Source organism: Synchytrium microbalum (assembly GCF_006535985.1).
Source record: "Synchytrium microbalum strain JEL517 chromosome Unknown SmJEL517_scf0053, whole genome shotgun sequence".
NCBI classification, from domain to species: domain Eukaryota; kingdom Fungi; phylum Chytridiomycota; class Chytridiomycetes; order Synchytriales; family Synchytriaceae; genus Synchytrium; species Synchytrium microbalum.
The window spans coordinates 57,183-74,112 of NW_022158402.1; the positions used below are offsets into that span (position 1 = coordinate 57,183).

A 16,930-nucleotide genomic window follows, 5' to 3' on the forward strand; every position below is an offset into this window, starting at 1 on the left:
TCTTGTTTTTTTGCTACGCAAACACCACGCACCTTTACTGTTTCTATCCATTATTTCAGCTGTGTGCCACGACACGGGCTTCATGTTCTCATCGTCCTCGGCTCATAAGGCTACCCTTGTTGCCATCCTATCCAACAAAACAGAAATTGCGAAAAATCAAATGATCAAAGGTTTGTCTGTCAAGTGAGTATATTTTTACAAGCTACGAAATACAGCTGTTTTGGTCTATCGTGATTTAGCTAGATACAAAAATGAAAGTTGGTGTTAGCAAACAATCTGAAAAGTTGGGTAAAACCGAGTGTTGTGATTTACCTTGGACCTTTGGTGCAGCACCTTTTGACTGCTGTTTTCCAATCTTTGGTGCAGCCTTTCGCGCACCAGCAGCAGTTGCCGAGGCAGCCTGAAAATGCAATGAATTGGTGGGTTTGACCAAAAAAAATACACACACACACTACCGTCGGTGGCGTATCATGAAAGCACGATATTTACCTTTGCCTTTTCAGCCTTCTTCTTGGCTTCAGTTTCTTGCTTTTTGGCCTTGATGGCACGGACAGCTTCCTGTCGAGCAGCAACACGGACTTCAGTCTTTTCGTTTCGTTTAGCTCTGATGGCATCCAAGGAAGCACCGACGACGGCACGTTGAGCCTTGACTATGTATGGATGATTGAGTGAGACATGCATCCTGGGGAGTCTGAATATTTCCGTGTTGGCGATTCTGAATCTTTCCATCAAAACAGTCCAGCTAGATCAGATATATCTTTCATCCAGGCAACCCTCGTTCACAACACCACTAATATGCTGCATGTATCTACTAACCAGTTCGCTTTGTTCTCTTCTTGGCAGCTTCTTCAGTCACACCCTTCTTGTGTAGCTTTCGGAAGACAATAGTCCAATCGAGCTTTGATGGTTTTAAGCGTTGTAAAAAGTAGGATTCACATTTGCCATTGATGAATCGGTATGACTTTTTACAAGAGTAGGTGGTAGAGTAAAGATGGTTAGTTGTGTCTGGTAGTAACGAGTTGAAGCAGCACTGTATGTATACCTTTGAGTCCATACGGATGTACATCTTGCCATGGCCAGGGTAGATTTTGAATCCACTGAAATTGCAGATTTCCGCCCTATTTTATTATGTAGTGTGAGCAAAGGTCCAAATGTTGAGTTTGATGTTGGCACGCAACACGACCGAGAAGAGATACGAGTGGGAGAGGGCCGTCACTGCTATTTTCTGCATTCTACATAATCTAAGCAACCCTCCTCACTCTCTCTCCTCTGCTGCACAAGCTTTACAATTCCAACACTGCCAGTGTCAGGGCAGGACATCGCATCCATCCATCGAAAGCGAATAAGAGAATGAGCGAATAATTACTTCATGATTGATGGAGGGCGTGCAAGTCAATAAGAGAATTCCACTAGCAGAGTCCACTATCTGCTCGTATGTCCACCAATCCACAAAGTGTGTCTAGTTGAAGTCTCTGTGTGTTTTGGCTTGGACACAAGCACCTCCCTCAAATCAAATTGCTGGCTTCAGTTTTCTTTAAACAAGTTGTTGTTGTAAAAGAAGATAGCAACGATGCCTCCAAAACCAGCTGCTGCTCCTGCTCCTACGTACGTTAATCTCTCCTCTATTCCATTCAAAGTCGAATACTTCAAGTTTGCAAAAGAGCTAACATTCTGAAACAAAAAATTTAGAAAAACCGTCGTGCCTGAATCAGTCCTCAAGAAGAGGAAGACAACTGAGCGCATCCTTGCTGAACGAAATGCTGCTACCGTCGCAAAGAAGCAGGTAATTCATGGACTAGACTGGCCAAGCTTATGATGCATCATCAAAGCTCCATCACAAAAAAGAAAACTACATCAGACATATCAAGCATCAAGCATGTCTCATGCAATCCATGACCACAAATTATCGAATGCAAAATATAGCATCAAAACGAGTCGGTGATGACACTGTTAAACCAAACAAGTAACGAAGCAAGAAAATTATGGGTTACTCCCATGTTTTTGAGCAGTGTAGTTATCTAATTATACCATCTTTCGGGACTGAGACTCTTACTTACTCGATAATGGATGATATGGTTGCAAAGAGGATGCTTGATGTCATGATGAACAGATTGCTAGATATCAAAAACAAGCACCCAGTTTAAATCCAGCATCTTAGTAATAATCCCTCCTTGCATCTCCCTCATAGGCCAACAAGACAAAACGTGAGGTCATCTTCAAGCGTGCCGAACAATTCGCAAAGGAATACAGGGATGCTGAAATGACTGAAGTCAGAATGAAGCGTGAAGCTAAACTCGCTGGAAGCTTCTATGTACCTGCTGAACCCAAATTGGCCTTGGTTATTCGACTCAAGGGGTACGGCTTGACAAGACATGTTTGAAGCAAAAAAACAACTTTCAATAGTGCTCGATTTCTAACATTCTACCTCCTAGTATCAACCACATGGCTCCAAAGCCAAAGAAGATCTTACAACTCATGCGTCTCAACCAAATCAACAAGGCTGTATTTGTCAGACTCAACAAGGCTACATTACAGATGATCAACTGGGTCGAACCTTTTGTCGCGTGGGGGTGAGTCTCGTTGACGAGATAAATATCATTTCGTATCATCGTAGCTACTACCATCATCGTGTGATACGTCATGAGTCAACTTCTGGATTATCCTCTCATCTCATGCATCGTTTTTTTTCGCACCACCTAGATACCCAAACCTCAAAACCGTCCGTGAACTCATCTACAAGCGTGGATATGCCAAAATCAACAAACAACGCATCCCAATCCACGACAACTCAGTCATTGAAGAAGCTTTGGGGAAATTCGGAATCATCTGTATGGAAGACTTGATTCACGAAATCGTCACTGTTGGTCCTCACTTTAAACAGGCTTCAAACTTTTTGTGGGCTTTTAAATTGAGCAACCCAAATGGTGGATTCAAGGGTAAAAAATCAGTACATTATGTCCAAGGTGGTGAAGGTGGTGGCCGTGAAGGTGCCATCAACAATCTAGTGCAACGAATGATTTGAAGAGGGTGTGTGTGCTGCTTGTTGATCTACCAATATAAAACAAAAAATTCAATGTAAAGTCGCACAGGTCTTGTAATAGATTTGTTTCCGAAGAATGCATATCCTTCCTCTAATATTTCTGAACATTGTTCCATTTAATAATGAAGTGGCGAATATTTTTCTTTTTGATCCTTGAGTTATTAAAGGGCGTGAACTAAGACGTCGCACAATAGTTCACTTGACAATCCATTTGTCCGTTTCTACCATGGCCGATAATTTATTTTGCTTGAGATCGTGATGATAAATTCATTTACACATTTGTATATCCAGCTGCACAAACTTACAGCCCCGCAAAATTTCACCTCTGCCGTCGCTTATTAGGTTTGCTACTGTTCGTCTCTTTCTTGTTAGCATCACGAAGGTAGCCTCCGTGTTTCTAAAAGGAAGGAAACCGTTATGTGTGAGACACTGTGTGAGACATTTGCACCTCGTCCACAAAGCCGACACAGGAGCATACCCAAATAAAGATATCACAGCGATGTTCGGTAACCTGCCCAAACCGTGTCTTTGGCTGCCCATTTTTAGGACCAACAGGTCGAGCGCAAAGATAAAAGTACCTAACCACAAAAAAAAGTTAGAAAAGTACCTCATAAATCGACACAATGAAATCTTAAAGCTTGCCTTCCATGGTAAACACCAGGCTTATTCGTACGATATTCACGACACGGTTCATCGTGGTGACATCTCGGCACATTAGGTGCAGCAAACAATTTATTCCATGATGCTATCGTTTCTTCAGAGTTGACTTGAACGAGCCATCGTTCATCCAAAAGGTCTGATAGATCTTCATTGTCAGTATCGGATGGAGAGTTGTTAGTTGTATTGAGTACTTCTTCATGTATCTGTTGATCTGCTGAAGGTTGAGGAGCTTCTTGAATTGATTGTGTCGTTGATTGGGATGTAGTTGTTGATTGTGAAGTAGCTAAAGTTAAGGGTGGTGGCTTTACGAAAAAGGATGATAACTTTCCCTGGTTGCCAGGTTTCGTCTTCTTATTTTTATTCTTTGACTGTGGTGGTGACGTTGATTTACGTTTGGTGGTTTGTGATGTAGAGTCTGACAGCATATACGATGATGTAGGGTCTTTTGAAAAGAATCCTAGTACAGACAATTGTTTTCCCTTCAATTCCTGCCAGTTACCAGTACACAGCGCTGGTGGTTCTGGTAATTTACCATCTACTGATCGAATGGGACCTAATACATCTGATAACAACACTCCTGTAGCGGGATGTTTATCAACCATCTCTGCTACGACCGGGCAATGGTCACTGCCCTTTACGTGATCCCATATTTCACAGCCAGAAAACCATGGAAGTAATGCTGGAGTAACAAGAATATAATCGAGTCTTGTACCGAGGTTCACTTCTCTGGAAACGGTGAGTGCATGTGGTTGTCAGAAAGGTGTAATTGACAAACAAAACTCGGAAACATTCTGCATACCGAGCATTGGTTTTCGTATTCCAATGTGTAAACCTGTTTGGCTCATTCTCGTGAAATACTCGATATAAATCAACTAGTACTCCTTGAGGTGACAGAAACCCGTCAATCCATTGACGACCTGGAAGATCTTCAAACTTTTCTATTCCCCAATCTATACAGCTTTGAACTGGATCACCATGGTCGAGAGCAGTGTGGACCAAATTCACCTAAATAGAATTGGTATTAGTTTAATCAAGGAGAAAAATAAATGAACAAGACAGTGACTTACATCCCCAACCAAGATGACCTCGCGACCCTGAGCGATGAATTCCTTGACTCGAGCCTCAATAACGCGAGAGAACTTCATTTTGAAATCATCCAGGCCATCATGGTCAGATCCAGCGGGGAAGTAAATATTCAGGAGTACAAATAGTCGATGGTCTGTGATGTTGACACGTCCTTGAGTGTCTAGGATCTTCAATTCTTGCTCTGGCACGTCCGTGAGATGTATCAATTTATCAATGACTTGACGACTAGTCTCGTTCTTCAAGCATCCCAAGAAACAATCGGCTGCATCCACGGCTCCTGTTTCCTGCCTAGTGTAAGTTGTAGTTCCAGAATATCCAGATTTGGTTTTACAGATCGAAAAGTACTAGTAGAAGCAGATTCGACGTGAAGCGATGAGCGTTTGTTCTCGAGACTTGGTTGAGATTACGGCTTACCGAGTCAAATCCAGGAATAATGGCCAGATCAGAAGAAACTAGATGCCGTGGTATCTTTGCTTCTTGGAAACATATAATGTCTAGAATAGAGACGTAGAATGCGTCAGACATAATGACGTTTGGAGAAAAAAAATAGAGTCACTGCAGTGCTTTTGACACGTTCTTGACTGAGGGCAGGTACGCACCTGATTTTAAATTGTCTATGACTCTAGCAAAGGTGTCGACGTGTAGCTCGTCCTAGAAAACGAAGTTGAAGGCCAAACTTGATCAGAGTGTTTGTGATTTGTATGTGATGTTGGGATGAATTACCAAAAGAGTCTTCATGCCTGGGATGAGAAAGAGTTAGTGGATTGCAGTTATTCACAAGTTTAATGCGAGATCAGCTCCATACCATTAACATTCCACGTCATGATCCTGGGCATGTTTGCTCAAATGTTGCAACATGACAAAACCAAGCAACGACAAAGAAGAAGCCTGAGAATCAAGACTAAAGTTGGTCGAGTAGAAGGCCAGAGTATGCGCCACGAACTGACACTGATCGCTGTTGTCTTTAGCTGAAGAGTGAGGTATGTTGCCTGTTGTAGACACACTGAAAGCTTGAAGATCGAACGCGTTCTGACCTGACGTTTACATAATTGAAGGCGTCTACAATAGTCTACAACACTCAAAACATTGAGTTTCTGGTATTTGATCCGTTCTTTTGATCTGAAACGCGTCGATCTACCACATTGTTGAATGTATAATACCATGCTGAGGAAGATCAAGCCCCAAGAACGGAGAACTAGCTCGATCTTGATGGAGTAAGTTAAGAGTCGAGTTCTTGGCAAGCCTTGTCCATCTGCGTAGTCGTATTTTCCCGGACACGGTTGTCATGGAACTACCGCATCCTTAACCTACTTTAAATTATAGATCACCCAAGATCAGAAGCAACATCATCTCGTATAAATCATGCCAAATCCTCCCATGCATAATCGCAATACTTCAGCTGCTACCTTCATCTGTGATCCCATACACGACATTGACGATCTCCTTGCTTCCGTCAACATCCACCCAACTCCACAATCTCCATCTTCTGCCATTATATCCCCATCAGCATCTCCAACCCAACTATCCTCGGGCCTCAAGTCTCTTCGTGTGGCTGGTCGTGTTCGTGGCGATCTGACTGCCGAAGTCGAACATTGGTCAAAGCAGTCCGGTGGGGGCGATTCACTACTCATACCACCACCTCCTCCACTCTCGCTGCATCCAGATGCTGGAGTGGCCCTTGCTGCTGAACAGCCAACGGTTGCACGCGATGTTGTCGTTTCCGAAGAGACATTACGCAAATGCAGAAACACTGAAATATGTAGGGACATGTATGGATTGTTGTCTTTCGATCGAATCCCCACTCATCATTCAGTCCTTCATAGACTTTCTCGATTACTACTTTGACTTGTTCACCTACCTCCATCAACGAAAGCAACGAACTCGGGATTTCAGAGATCAACTTGCTCAACGACACGTAAGTTGATCATAAAATTATCATGTATGCTATATTCACTCTCGCAAGACTAACAATCCATCTCTCCCCATACGTCCAGCTGAGTGAAGAACAATGTCAGGCTGAATTGAACAGTTTTCAAACTCGAGAAACCTCTACTCTTCGACAACGACGTACTCGGACAAAAGTGTCACACTTCAACGTCATCGCACAAGTCGGTCAAGGAGGCTATGGACAGGTCTTTCTTGCTCGAAAAAAAGAAACTGGAGATATATGTGCTCTGAAAAAAATGTCGAAAAAGTTGTTGCAAAAGATGGGAGAGGTTTGTGCAAGCTGTGTGCGGGATTGCATAATATTTTAATGTTCACTTTGTGTCTGATCCCCGAGTCTCTTGATTTATATAGGTCGAGCACATCAAGACAGAACGAGAAATTTTGACTCAAACAGATACTCCTTGGCTGGTCAAACTCTTGTATGCCTTCCAAGACATCAATTTCGTATATCTCGCCATGGTAAAGATTTCAGAAATTATATCTGTGTTGTCCAAGACCGTATGTACGCATTCTCACAATTCGCTCAAATAGGAATTCGTGCCTGGTGGAGATTTGAGAACTTTACTCAACAACAGTGGTGTCCTCAAGGAAGATTTTGCTCGATTTTACGTTGCTGAAATGTTTGTCGCGGTTGCTGAGCTTCACCGTCTTGGTTTCATTCACAGGTATGTAGGCCTGTCATCATAGGACACAAAATCGCACAATGTGTCTTTTCCGACGCAGAGTAATGTCTACAACCTCATATCAATAATAGGGATCTGAAGCCAGAGAACTTCTTGATTGACGCTGGAGGCCACATCAAACTCACGGACTTTGGTCTCAGTCGAGGAACACTCAGTCCAGAAAGAATGCAGTCATTACGCACAAAGGTGGTTTGAAAGCGGTTTGAAAATAAGTAATTGAAATGCTGCATCGATACTAATATGAGATCTCTGTTAGCTTCAAAGGGTCAAGGATACAAATCTCGTATATCGCTCAGTCAAAGAACGACGTGACATTTTTAAATCAGTTCGCAGAGAAGATATGAGAGTAAGTGGTTGACCCGCGCTGCGACATCGGTTCTCACAAATTCTCATTGATTTGATTGTGTTTAGGCGTTTTCGTTGGTTGGATCACCAGATTATATGGCTCCTGAAGTACTCTCTACCAATAATTCTCGTGGATATACCATGTCGGTTGATTATTGGAGTATTGGTTGTATCTTGTTTGAATGTCTCGCTGGTAGGAATGGGACTCTTCCTCGCTTCCTTTTTCTGCACTCGCTCCAACATGCCACTTCGTTATCGTAGGCTACCCTCCATTCACTGCCCCAACCACTGATGATGTTTGGGTGAATGTGTTCCATTGGAAGAAAGTGTTGGAGAGGCCAGTGTATGCTGGTGTTGATGAAGAGTTCAACTTGTCCAATGAGGCATGGGACTTGATTACACAGTAAGCATAATTTAAACACTATTTACAAAATGGCGTCATTGACTCAGTGCATCTCCTAAATCAACCATATATAGTCTTGTTGCTGCTCCAGAAGACCGATACTCGTCATTGGGGCTCGTTCAATCACACCCCTTCTTCAACTCCCCCAACCCGAAATTCGGCAAGCAAGTTGACTTTTCATTGCTTCGTACAGACAATGGCATGGCACCACCTTTTGTGCCTCAACTGGCATCCGAGACAGATGTTGGCTACTTTGACAATTTCGATTCGGAAACAGACATGGCCTTGTACCGTGAGGTGCGGGAACGAGCCGCCGAATTGGAGCGTGAAGCTGGTGTGGATGCTTCTGAACGTGTCAGGCGTGATACCTTCCTTGGGTTCACGTTTACAAACAAGGATTCCAAGAATATTCATATATAGCACTTACATTTAATTGCACGTTGAAAATTCAGATCAATACAGAGTCTCATTCCGTATTGATTTATGCGTTCTGATTAAGATCTTACGCGTTCGTCCCACAACAGAATTTAATTTCTGACTCTTCTGACTTTTAGCCAAAATACAAATATCCAAACCTCGCGCAACACAGGACGACAGAACAGACAGTCGAGTAATGAGACACGATGCATATGCTGGCGCATCTAGCGATCTCGGCAGAAGAGCCACAAATCAAGACGAACACCTAGAAGCTGAAGACGTCTACGACGGGGAGAAGGCACACATCTTTGGAGTCTTCGATGGTCACGGCGAGTTGATCTACGCAACATTTCGCACCCAAATCACGCCCTAACACCTCACATTTTCCCTAACAATCCAGGCAGCGACGGTGGCAAATGCTCCAAGCTCTGTTCATCGCTGCTCGTGACATTACTCCAACAACGGTACAACCGAGATAACCCCAAACAGTGGCTCACGCACGTCTTTGCTGATTTGCACCAGGCATTATTATCGAATATGACGCTGGACGCTTACATGTCTGGAACTACGGCGTCCGTTGTCGTTGAGACAACGACGAGAGTTGTTGTTGCTGGTGTTGGGGATAGTCGAGTTGTTATAGGGAAGCGGGGACGTGAGGTGGGGACGTGGGTTGGTGAGCAGGTTACGGTTGATCATACGTGTCAGTCGTCGGAGGAGTTGAGTAGGGTGCTGAAGTGTGGTGCGAGGGTTGAGAAGCTGAGGATTGGTGATGAAGAAGGTATGAGGATTTTGGTTGTGGTCTCTCTGAGTTAGGCTGTAGTGGTCAATCTACTTGGTGTATTTGTTGTTTGTTTGATTGAATTTGACACTTACTCTCGAATGATAGCCGGACCCCTAAGGTTATTCAAAAACTCGCTGCCATATCCAGGATTGGTGATAACAAGATCCTTAGGAGACTCGGTTGCTACAAAGATTGGTGTACTATGTGAACCAGATGTCACCGTCCGTGATATAGATCCGAACAACGACGTTTTTATAATATTGGCTAGTGATGGTGTATGGGATGCATTATCAATACAACAGTCAGTGGACATTGTGGGACCGTTTCTCGAAAATGGGAGTGCTCAAGAGGCATCTATTGCATTAACGCAGGCGAGCTTGACCGCTCTTGATGAGGATCAGTTGGATGATAACATAACAAATATAATCGTGTTCTTATGAATGAAACAGCACTGTGTATATAGAGGTATTGCTCAGAAATAATATTTGTATTTGGTAGTCTCGAGCTCAAATAATAGCTACTTCTGTTTATATACAACGACACGAGATATTTTTGCGCAGTGAGATCAAGCAGTGATTCCTTGAGGTTGTCCAACGGCACGTCGTTCTTTCTGGTCTTGAGATAAAGCATAGAGTTTGGATCGTATGATGTCCATCAACACTAGTACGAAAAAAAAAACGTGAATAAGCTTTCCACTTGTTTGGGTTGCAACCCTGCCCATATACCTGTATGTGAGTTACGTCTGTCGTTGATTGTGGCTTGTAATTCATCTAGTCTGGTTTTGATGTATCCAACTTTGCGCTTGTAGAATTCTTGAGCGTCAGGTATGGACTAGGTGTTGGAATAAATTGTCAGCAATCAGAATAAGAGTAACATTAAGAGTAACATTAAGATCAGAATAGTATCCACCTTTTCAACAAAGTAGCCAGTTCCAACATCGACAATGACCTTGTTGTCGTCACCAATCTCTCCTGGTACATATAGCGAACTTGTCAATGGCACCAAGATTGCTTTGCCTGTGAGGGATTGAGGGCAGGGATTGATGAATATTGATAGTAAAGAATATACTATGATCGATGATCGCCTTTTGGTTGCGTACCAGAGTTTCCCTTCACAGGAGCCAAGACCTCAATGCTTTCAGTGAATTTGGCCTGCGCTTGTCGCAGTTGAGCGAATGAGTTGGTCAACATTTGAATTTCCTAATATAAAAGGTCATTTTAAATTAGATGTTAAATCTAATTGTGTGCATTGAATAGAACAAGAATGCTTCTTCCTTCAACTCGTTTAGTTCACCAAACCTGTTCCATTTGTGTCTTTATTGCTTGTAGCTGGTGGACTGGAAGCTGGCCAATGTCGATTTGGCCTCCATTTTCATTGTTATCCTGTCCTTCTGCTTGGGAAGACATTGTCTGTGAGGGCTGGTAAGGTGTGTGGTTTTTCGAAAGTGGAACAGTTTGCTTTTGAACTTTTAAACATTTGCCAAGTTGAAATGTCAATTTCTGACAAGATTTAATGCGCGTACCAAACTGCACTTCTATCCGCAATCTCGCAAATGTTGTTTCCTCACAAAACTTTCACGCTTCTAGGTTGCTGGCACACACACTTTCGACATCTGCCGACCATGGAAGAGGCTCTCGCTATGAACCGATTTATGCTTTATGAAACCAAATCTCGCTACTATGTCGTCGGAACAAGCACTGGTGGCAGCCAGTTCCGTGTCCTCAAGATTGATCGAACTGATGCTAAAGATATCAACATTGTCGCTGATCCAACCACCTATTCAGAGCCCGAAGTCACCGATTTGCTCAACATGATTGCTCAAGGCAATACAAACGACTTTAGACTTGTAACGCCATTCTACGCTCTCATGGGCTTTATTCGATTCCTCGAAGGGCACTATATGATTCTGGTTACAAAGAGAAAGGTCGCTGCTGTGCTAGGTGAGGCACAGTCATGTCCCAGAGTATTCTCGCTGTAATCTAACTGAACTCAAATGCAACAGGCGGACACTGTATTCATCACATTGAGGGCACCATGATCCTTCCAGTGTGGGGACCTTTGACCAAAGTAGATAGAAAACCAGACGAAACACGATATACACAACTACTAGCAACTTTGGATTTGACCAAGGGCTTTTACTTTTCATATACTTACGACTTGTCACAGACTCTTCAACTCAACCTGACGGGTCAAGCAAACAGTACATCGTCAGTGCTCCCAAGCAAGTTTGTCTGGAATACCCATCTTTTGGAATCGGTAGAGCCAAACTCTGAATGGTTTATTCGAGTCATTTATGGATTTGTTGGTCAATTCAGTGAGTATGGGAGTGTGCTTTTTTTGCGGTAGGGCCTTGCCGCAATTAGACTGAAACTGATGCTGTAATGCTACTCCATGTAGAAATATCCGTGTTGGGCAGACCACTGTTTGTCACCTTGATTGCTCGTCGATCCAGTTGAGTAGAAATGCTAAAGAGTAGAAATTGGCAAGACAGCTTATTCATTCAGCGTGACTGACTCATTGTTTAATTGTTTAATGTTTTAGGACAATTTGCTGGGGCACGGTTCTTTCGACGTGGAGTCAATGACAAAGTCCGTGTTTTGTATAATGAATATTTGAACAGTTGTTGAAATTCTGTTACATAGGGCGCCGTCGCAAATGAAGTGGAAACAGAACAGATAGTTCATGATGGCAATACAACATCATTCTTCAGCCCTGCTGGACGATTAGGGCACAAGCCATCCTACACGTCATTTGTACAACATCGCGGGTCCATTCCGCTCTTTTGGTCGCAAGAACCATCAAATGTTGTCGCCAAGCCACCGATAGAATGTAATTATGCCATTCGATTGGAGATTTGGGATATTCCGAGTACTAACCAGTTTATGTCTTGTAGTGACACGAGTGGATCCATACTTTTCTGCCGCTGCTATGCATTTCGATGATCTCTTTTATCGTTATGGACCTCGTGTTATATGCCTTAATCTTGTCAAGGTATATGATACAAACCATTTAAATTATTTTTCAAGCAATCTAATTAAATTAATCAGGCCAAAGAAAAAACTCCCAGAGAATCAAAATTGCTGCACGAGTACACGCGATGTGTACAGTACTTGAATCAGTTCCTACCCGACGACCGCAAAATCAAGTATTATGCTTTCGACATGGCAAGGGCAACCAAGTCTGACGACCAGAATGTGATTGAATATTTGGAGAACTTTGTAAGTGTGTTTCTGGTTGTTACTTAACTAACAATTGAACTGTTCTGTCGCTACCTAACGAACAATTGAACTGTTGTGGATTTGGCTCATTCACATTTTTTTCTCATTCCTAACGTTAATTCGTTTTGATATAGGCCGACAAAGTATTGGCAACCACAGGTTTCTTCCACTCTGGTGCTGAACCATTCGTGAATGCATTACGAGCAGCCAACTCTGGGTCGACTGAAGTCAATCGTATACTGGCGAGACGACAGAATGGTGTGGTCCGAACAAACTGTATTGATTGCTTGGATAGGACGAATGCTGCTCAATTCCTGATCGGCAAATGTGCTCTGGGACATCAGGTATTAGGCGTGACATTTCTAAAGTGTCGATACAACGTCCGATTAAGCGTTTTGGTTGACCTTGAACAATTCGTAGTTGCATGCTCTAGGCCTTCTTTCTTCACCGAAGGTGCCATTCGATACCGATGCTACTATTCTATTCAACCAAGCATACCATGAGGTAATCTTTTTGCTTGTTTTGGGGGGGGGGGGGGGGGGGGGTGTGTATACTGAGTTGAAATTGGTTTTAACCTTCTCGTTTTTCGATAGCATGGAGATGTGCTAGCTATGCAATATGGTGGTAGCCATCTGGTCAATACCATGGAAAATTATCGAAAAATGTCAGACTGGCAATCACAATCAAGGGACATGTACGAAAGTGTTCGACGTTGGGCTTCGAATTCATTTACAGATGCTGAGAAGCAGGTAAAACGATTCTTCTAAACTCACCTCAATATTGTAAAGCTGATCTTGGTATTGATAGGATGCAATTAATTTGTTTCTGGGTACATATGTACGTGGACACGTTGGAACTTCAAAAAAATCGCAGTGAACTGAGTTCTGTATCCGTGTGTTTAGGTCCCTTACGAGAACACAACAGCTCTATGGGATATGAAGACGGACTTCTTCTTGCATAATGAAGATCCTAGATCACGACAACCACTGCGAAGGTATTTGGAGTGTGTTACGTTGGGTTTTTTTGTCTCAGCTCAACCAGCTCAATATGGTTTTTTTAGCTACACTCAATGGTGGACTGCCAATTCATTTACCTTTTTGAATGATTCACCTGAGAGACCCATGAAAGACTCCTATTTTGAAGAATACTATCGACTCCGTGCTCTGACTACATTTGCAGAGTCTTTTGCCTTCACTATGAACTCGACAACCAGGTGAGCAGACTTTTAAAGTTTTCTATCTCTCGATCCTGGCTAATATTTCCTTGGTAAACAGGATTCTGCGAGATGATTCATCTTCTCTCAGCCCTTTTGTAGTTAGGGTGGATCCTTCGCAGCCTACTCGGTATAGAGACACAACTTTCAATGCCTTTTTTTCTTCGTGTCGTTTAACCCGTTGGTGAGTAGGTTCAGTATGGGTGATGTCAAGCGATTTGTCACTCTCAAAAACAAGGAGCAAACTGATGAAGCTCCGAGTATTGGACCAACATCTAGTGGAAAGCAACAGAACGGTTCAGGTCGTGACCAGGATATTGATTGGACTTCGACAAAGTCGGTTGCATTACGAATGCTTTATCCAAAGCTGTCATCAGCCGAATTCAAGAATTACAAAAGGTATAAAGCGAGAGAAAAAACTTGGTCCCGTGTTCAATGATATGGATTCGTATTGAAACGTTTCTAGGTATACGAGTGAGTTCTCTACCGGACCACTTGCTCCACCTGCAGATATCCAACTGGGCAATGCGCTATCACCACCACAAGAAATAGCTACTACCGAAACAGGTCCACTACCCCCAGTTCCGCCACATCCTGAAGCGAGCCTCTTTGCCTCATGGGTAAAATCCACAGGCGTCTCTACAAGTCACTACGACAAGTCTCTTTATAATCAATACTGTACAACTGCGAAGACCTCATACTGGATATCAGCTACGTTTTCTGAGAATCAGAATGCTATGGATAGTTATGGCCATTGGTTGAAGAAGGGCCAATGGAATGCTTCTGCTACTGTATAGATCCGTAGATCGCAGCTTAATTGTAAAATTTGGGCTCATCATAATATATTTCACCACACGCATCTCTACATTTTTGGTATATCTAATTCCTGGTGGTATCTTTTTTTATGACTGCGTAGCACGATAATTTCCAACAACGTTAGCCATCACCAACGTAGGATTCATTTGAGCGGCAGTCGAAGGAGTAACATTGGCAGCGGGTTTGTTGAATGGCAAAGCAGTGTGCAGGAACTCGTAACATGCCAACGTTACTCCGAATTGGGGACTACTTCGTGCAACACGTAAAAGTCCACCCTTGTATAAAGCTTGGAATCCTTCTTCTCTAAAGATTTTGGAAAAGGCGTCTCGAATTCCTGCGTAGGTTTGTTCGCCTTTTCTAGCTTGCACTTGGAGACGGGTCTTGACTACGTCGGCGGGAGTTACGAGGTATGCGGCTGGGATACCGGCCTATGAGGTGAGGGTGTTTTGAGTTTGTGGTGACTGCGGTTTATGTTATTTTCATCACTTACAACAGCACCAGACACTAGCAGCTATGACGCCAAAAAATAAATGTAATTGTGATCATTTGTATGAATTTGACGTAACACCTTCACGAACATACCTCAACGGTATTGAGCTTCTTGCCATTACGTCCTTCTCCAAACACATCAGATTTAATATGGGAGTAAACGGGGAAGTAGATACCAGAGAAGGGAATGTCTCGTAATAAACCTAGATAGTTACAATAGTCAAGGCTTTGGAATTGACGTGACTGCGGTTTAAGAACTTACAAGCTAAAACACCCTTGTACAATCCAGACAATCCCAATGACCGTACGATTTCAATAGGTCCCTGACGTTCTGATGCTTTTATGAATCCTTTAGCGATGGATTCGCCTTGAACTTGTAGACGGATCTTGACGATTTCTGCATTGAGGCTCTGTCGTGAGTTATGGTGCTTCAAAAGAGTCAGATGATGATGTAAACTTGCCTAGAGGGTTGGTGAAGATGACTTGCGACATTCCAGCCATAGAGCCAGCCATGATTTCGCCTTGTAAAGGAATTTGACCAGTCCGTGGGTCTTTCCAGGATCGTCTGACTGCATCATTCATGGCTAATTTGATTGCCTTTTCGGGAGCAACTGAATTTTAAAAAGTGTCAAGCATGTCAGCAAATGGTCATATGCGATTTGAAAGCAGGCCAAAAAAACATCGACGAAATCTTGATAAGTGGCATACCTCCAACTAACTGAGGAGCAAGACCTCTGTAAAATCCCCTTGCACCTTCAACTCTAGCAACCGTCCTAAAGCAATCCCAGTACGATGTATAGAAAACACTCCCAACTTTACCACTTCGCTGATTCTGCATACGAGTCTTGACCAAATCAATGGGATAAACAGCAGAAGCACCCAGTGCACCCGCAACACTTCCAAGTAAAAAGTTGTAACCGTTTTCTAAACCAGCTGCCCCAAGTCCGGTGACATTAATGACATCTTTTTGTGATAAGACGGCAGCTACAGCACCAGTTGATATTGCAACTGTTCCGATAACTGATGGTGAAGTTAACAGACTTCTGGTTGCTGCCTGAGCGACTTTGGATCCAATTTGCTGACGAGGTAGTGCATTAGTGCCAGCATTGATGGTTGTGCTTGATGGTTGTGTAGACATTCTGAGTGGGTAATAAGTGAGAAATACAAATCTCGTAAGAAATAGTCAAAATGTTCGATGCTGAAATGGCACTTACAATCAGTATGTTTTTTAAGAAATCTTGTCGATAACAAGTGTATTGAAGTTCTGAACAAAGGGAAAATAGCTTGGAGAACGCTGTCCAGAAATCGGGTCGTGGTCTTTGTGTCAAACAGGGGTAAAAAGGCAAACCACACCCGGAATTTTTGAGGGTGAGTCGTTCTTTGATTTCCATGATTTCCCTTTAACTTCACTCAAAACGCATGACGCCACTCACTAGACCTACTGAAGACTCTAATTGTCGTGGTAGTTTGTGTTTGCGGCAATCGTCCTAAATAAAAAATGCTAATTCTAATTGACTGACCAAGTTGTCATTGAAGTCAAAGATAAACGGAAACGACGCGCTAAATACGCGTCGGATAAAATTTTGGAGCCTTTAAGGTCTTGCGTACAAGTTGTATGTGGTGCATTTCCGTTCTTTGTTTTCTTCTAGTGGTTTGAACATTAGTCCGTTTTGGTTGGCTGTTTTCCGTCATAGTACTCGGATTTGACGATTTAATATCGTGTCTTTAGCGGCACAAATAATCTTCAACGAGCTTCATGAGTCTGACGGCGGGCCCTTGGGCTCCTTGCCTGTTGCGTTTACTCAAAGTGTTTGTAAATGTCGCCTAAATCA

The 16,930-nt window shown here is 43.0% G+C and overlaps 7 protein-coding genes across 7 annotated transcripts; 3 read left to right on the top strand and 4 right to left on the bottom strand.

Annotated features, from left to right (window-relative positions):
• Positions 1-225: 225 nt before the first annotated feature.
• Positions 226-1,066, bottom strand: SmJEL517_g05599 (uncharacterized protein; the record flags this gene model as incomplete). The annotated part of the gene is made up of 5 exons (XM_031171525.1): positions 226-239; positions 313-400; positions 490-650; positions 817-961; positions 1,043-1,066. The coding sequence occupies 5 exons, from the start codon at positions 1,064-1,066 to the stop codon at positions 226-228; spliced, it is 432 nt and encodes a 143-aa protein (XP_031022481.1).
• Positions 1,067-1,570: 504 nt separating this feature from the next.
• Positions 1,571-3,022, top strand: SmJEL517_g05600 (uncharacterized protein; the record flags this gene model as incomplete). Its single annotated transcript, XM_031171526.1, has 5 exons — positions 1,571-1,605; positions 1,690-1,783; positions 2,189-2,355; positions 2,433-2,570; positions 2,701-3,022. 5 exons carry the CDS (start codon positions 1,571-1,573, stop codon positions 3,020-3,022), a joined length of 756 nt encoding a protein of 251 aa, XP_031022512.1.
• A 337-nt stretch (positions 3,023-3,359) lies between these two features.
• On the bottom strand, positions 3,360-5,622 carry SmJEL517_g05601 (uncharacterized protein; the record flags this gene model as incomplete). The annotated part of the gene is made up of 9 exons (XM_031171527.1): positions 3,360-3,437; positions 3,519-3,618; positions 3,728-4,426; positions 4,500-4,705; positions 4,768-5,130; positions 5,201-5,280; positions 5,386-5,437; positions 5,510-5,526; positions 5,592-5,622. The coding sequence occupies 9 exons, from the start codon at positions 5,620-5,622 to the stop codon at positions 3,360-3,362; spliced, it is 1,626 nt and encodes a 541-aa protein (XP_031022513.1).
• Positions 5,623-6,148: 526 nt separating this feature from the next.
• Positions 6,149-9,802, top strand: SmJEL517_g05602 (uncharacterized protein; the record flags this gene model as incomplete). Its single annotated transcript, XM_031171528.1, has 14 exons — positions 6,149-6,545; positions 6,610-6,701; positions 6,781-7,002; positions 7,085-7,192; positions 7,265-7,398; positions 7,488-7,602; positions 7,673-7,762; positions 7,828-7,954; positions 8,023-8,164; positions 8,239-8,525; positions 8,719-8,914; positions 8,982-9,045; positions 9,104-9,359; positions 9,468-9,802. The coding sequence occupies 14 exons, from the start codon at positions 6,149-6,151 to the stop codon at positions 9,800-9,802; spliced, it is 2,565 nt and encodes an 854-aa protein (XP_031022510.1).
• Positions 9,803-9,927: 125 nt separating this feature from the next.
• Positions 9,928-10,768, bottom strand: SmJEL517_g05603 (uncharacterized protein; the record flags this gene model as incomplete). The annotated part of the gene is made up of 5 exons (XM_031171529.1): positions 9,928-10,022; positions 10,088-10,193; positions 10,272-10,378; positions 10,462-10,561; positions 10,661-10,768. 5 exons carry the CDS (start codon positions 10,766-10,768, stop codon positions 9,928-9,930), a joined length of 516 nt encoding a protein of 171 aa, XP_031022511.1.
• Positions 10,769-10,983: 215 nt separating this feature from the next.
• SmJEL517_g05604 (uncharacterized protein) lies at positions 10,984-14,590 on the top strand (the record flags this gene model as incomplete). The annotated part of the gene is made up of 16 exons (XM_031171530.1): positions 10,984-11,302; positions 11,365-11,676; positions 11,760-11,813; positions 11,904-11,950; positions 12,005-12,191; positions 12,256-12,353; positions 12,410-12,580; positions 12,715-12,924; positions 13,001-13,084; positions 13,174-13,329; positions 13,388-13,417; positions 13,483-13,574; positions 13,641-13,793; positions 13,855-13,923; positions 13,986-14,192; positions 14,260-14,590. The coding sequence occupies 16 exons, from the start codon at positions 10,984-10,986 to the stop codon at positions 14,588-14,590; spliced, it is 2,520 nt and encodes an 839-aa protein (XP_031022508.1).
• Positions 14,591-14,695: 105 nt separating this feature from the next.
• SmJEL517_g05605 (uncharacterized protein) lies at positions 14,696-16,236 on the bottom strand (the record flags this gene model as incomplete). The annotated part of the gene is made up of 6 exons (XM_031171531.1): positions 14,696-15,037; positions 15,100-15,120; positions 15,192-15,301; positions 15,361-15,508; positions 15,582-15,709; positions 15,807-16,236. 6 exons carry the CDS (start codon positions 16,234-16,236, stop codon positions 14,696-14,698), a joined length of 1,179 nt encoding a protein of 392 aa, XP_031022509.1.
• Between the last annotated feature and the right edge of the window lie 694 nt (positions 16,237-16,930).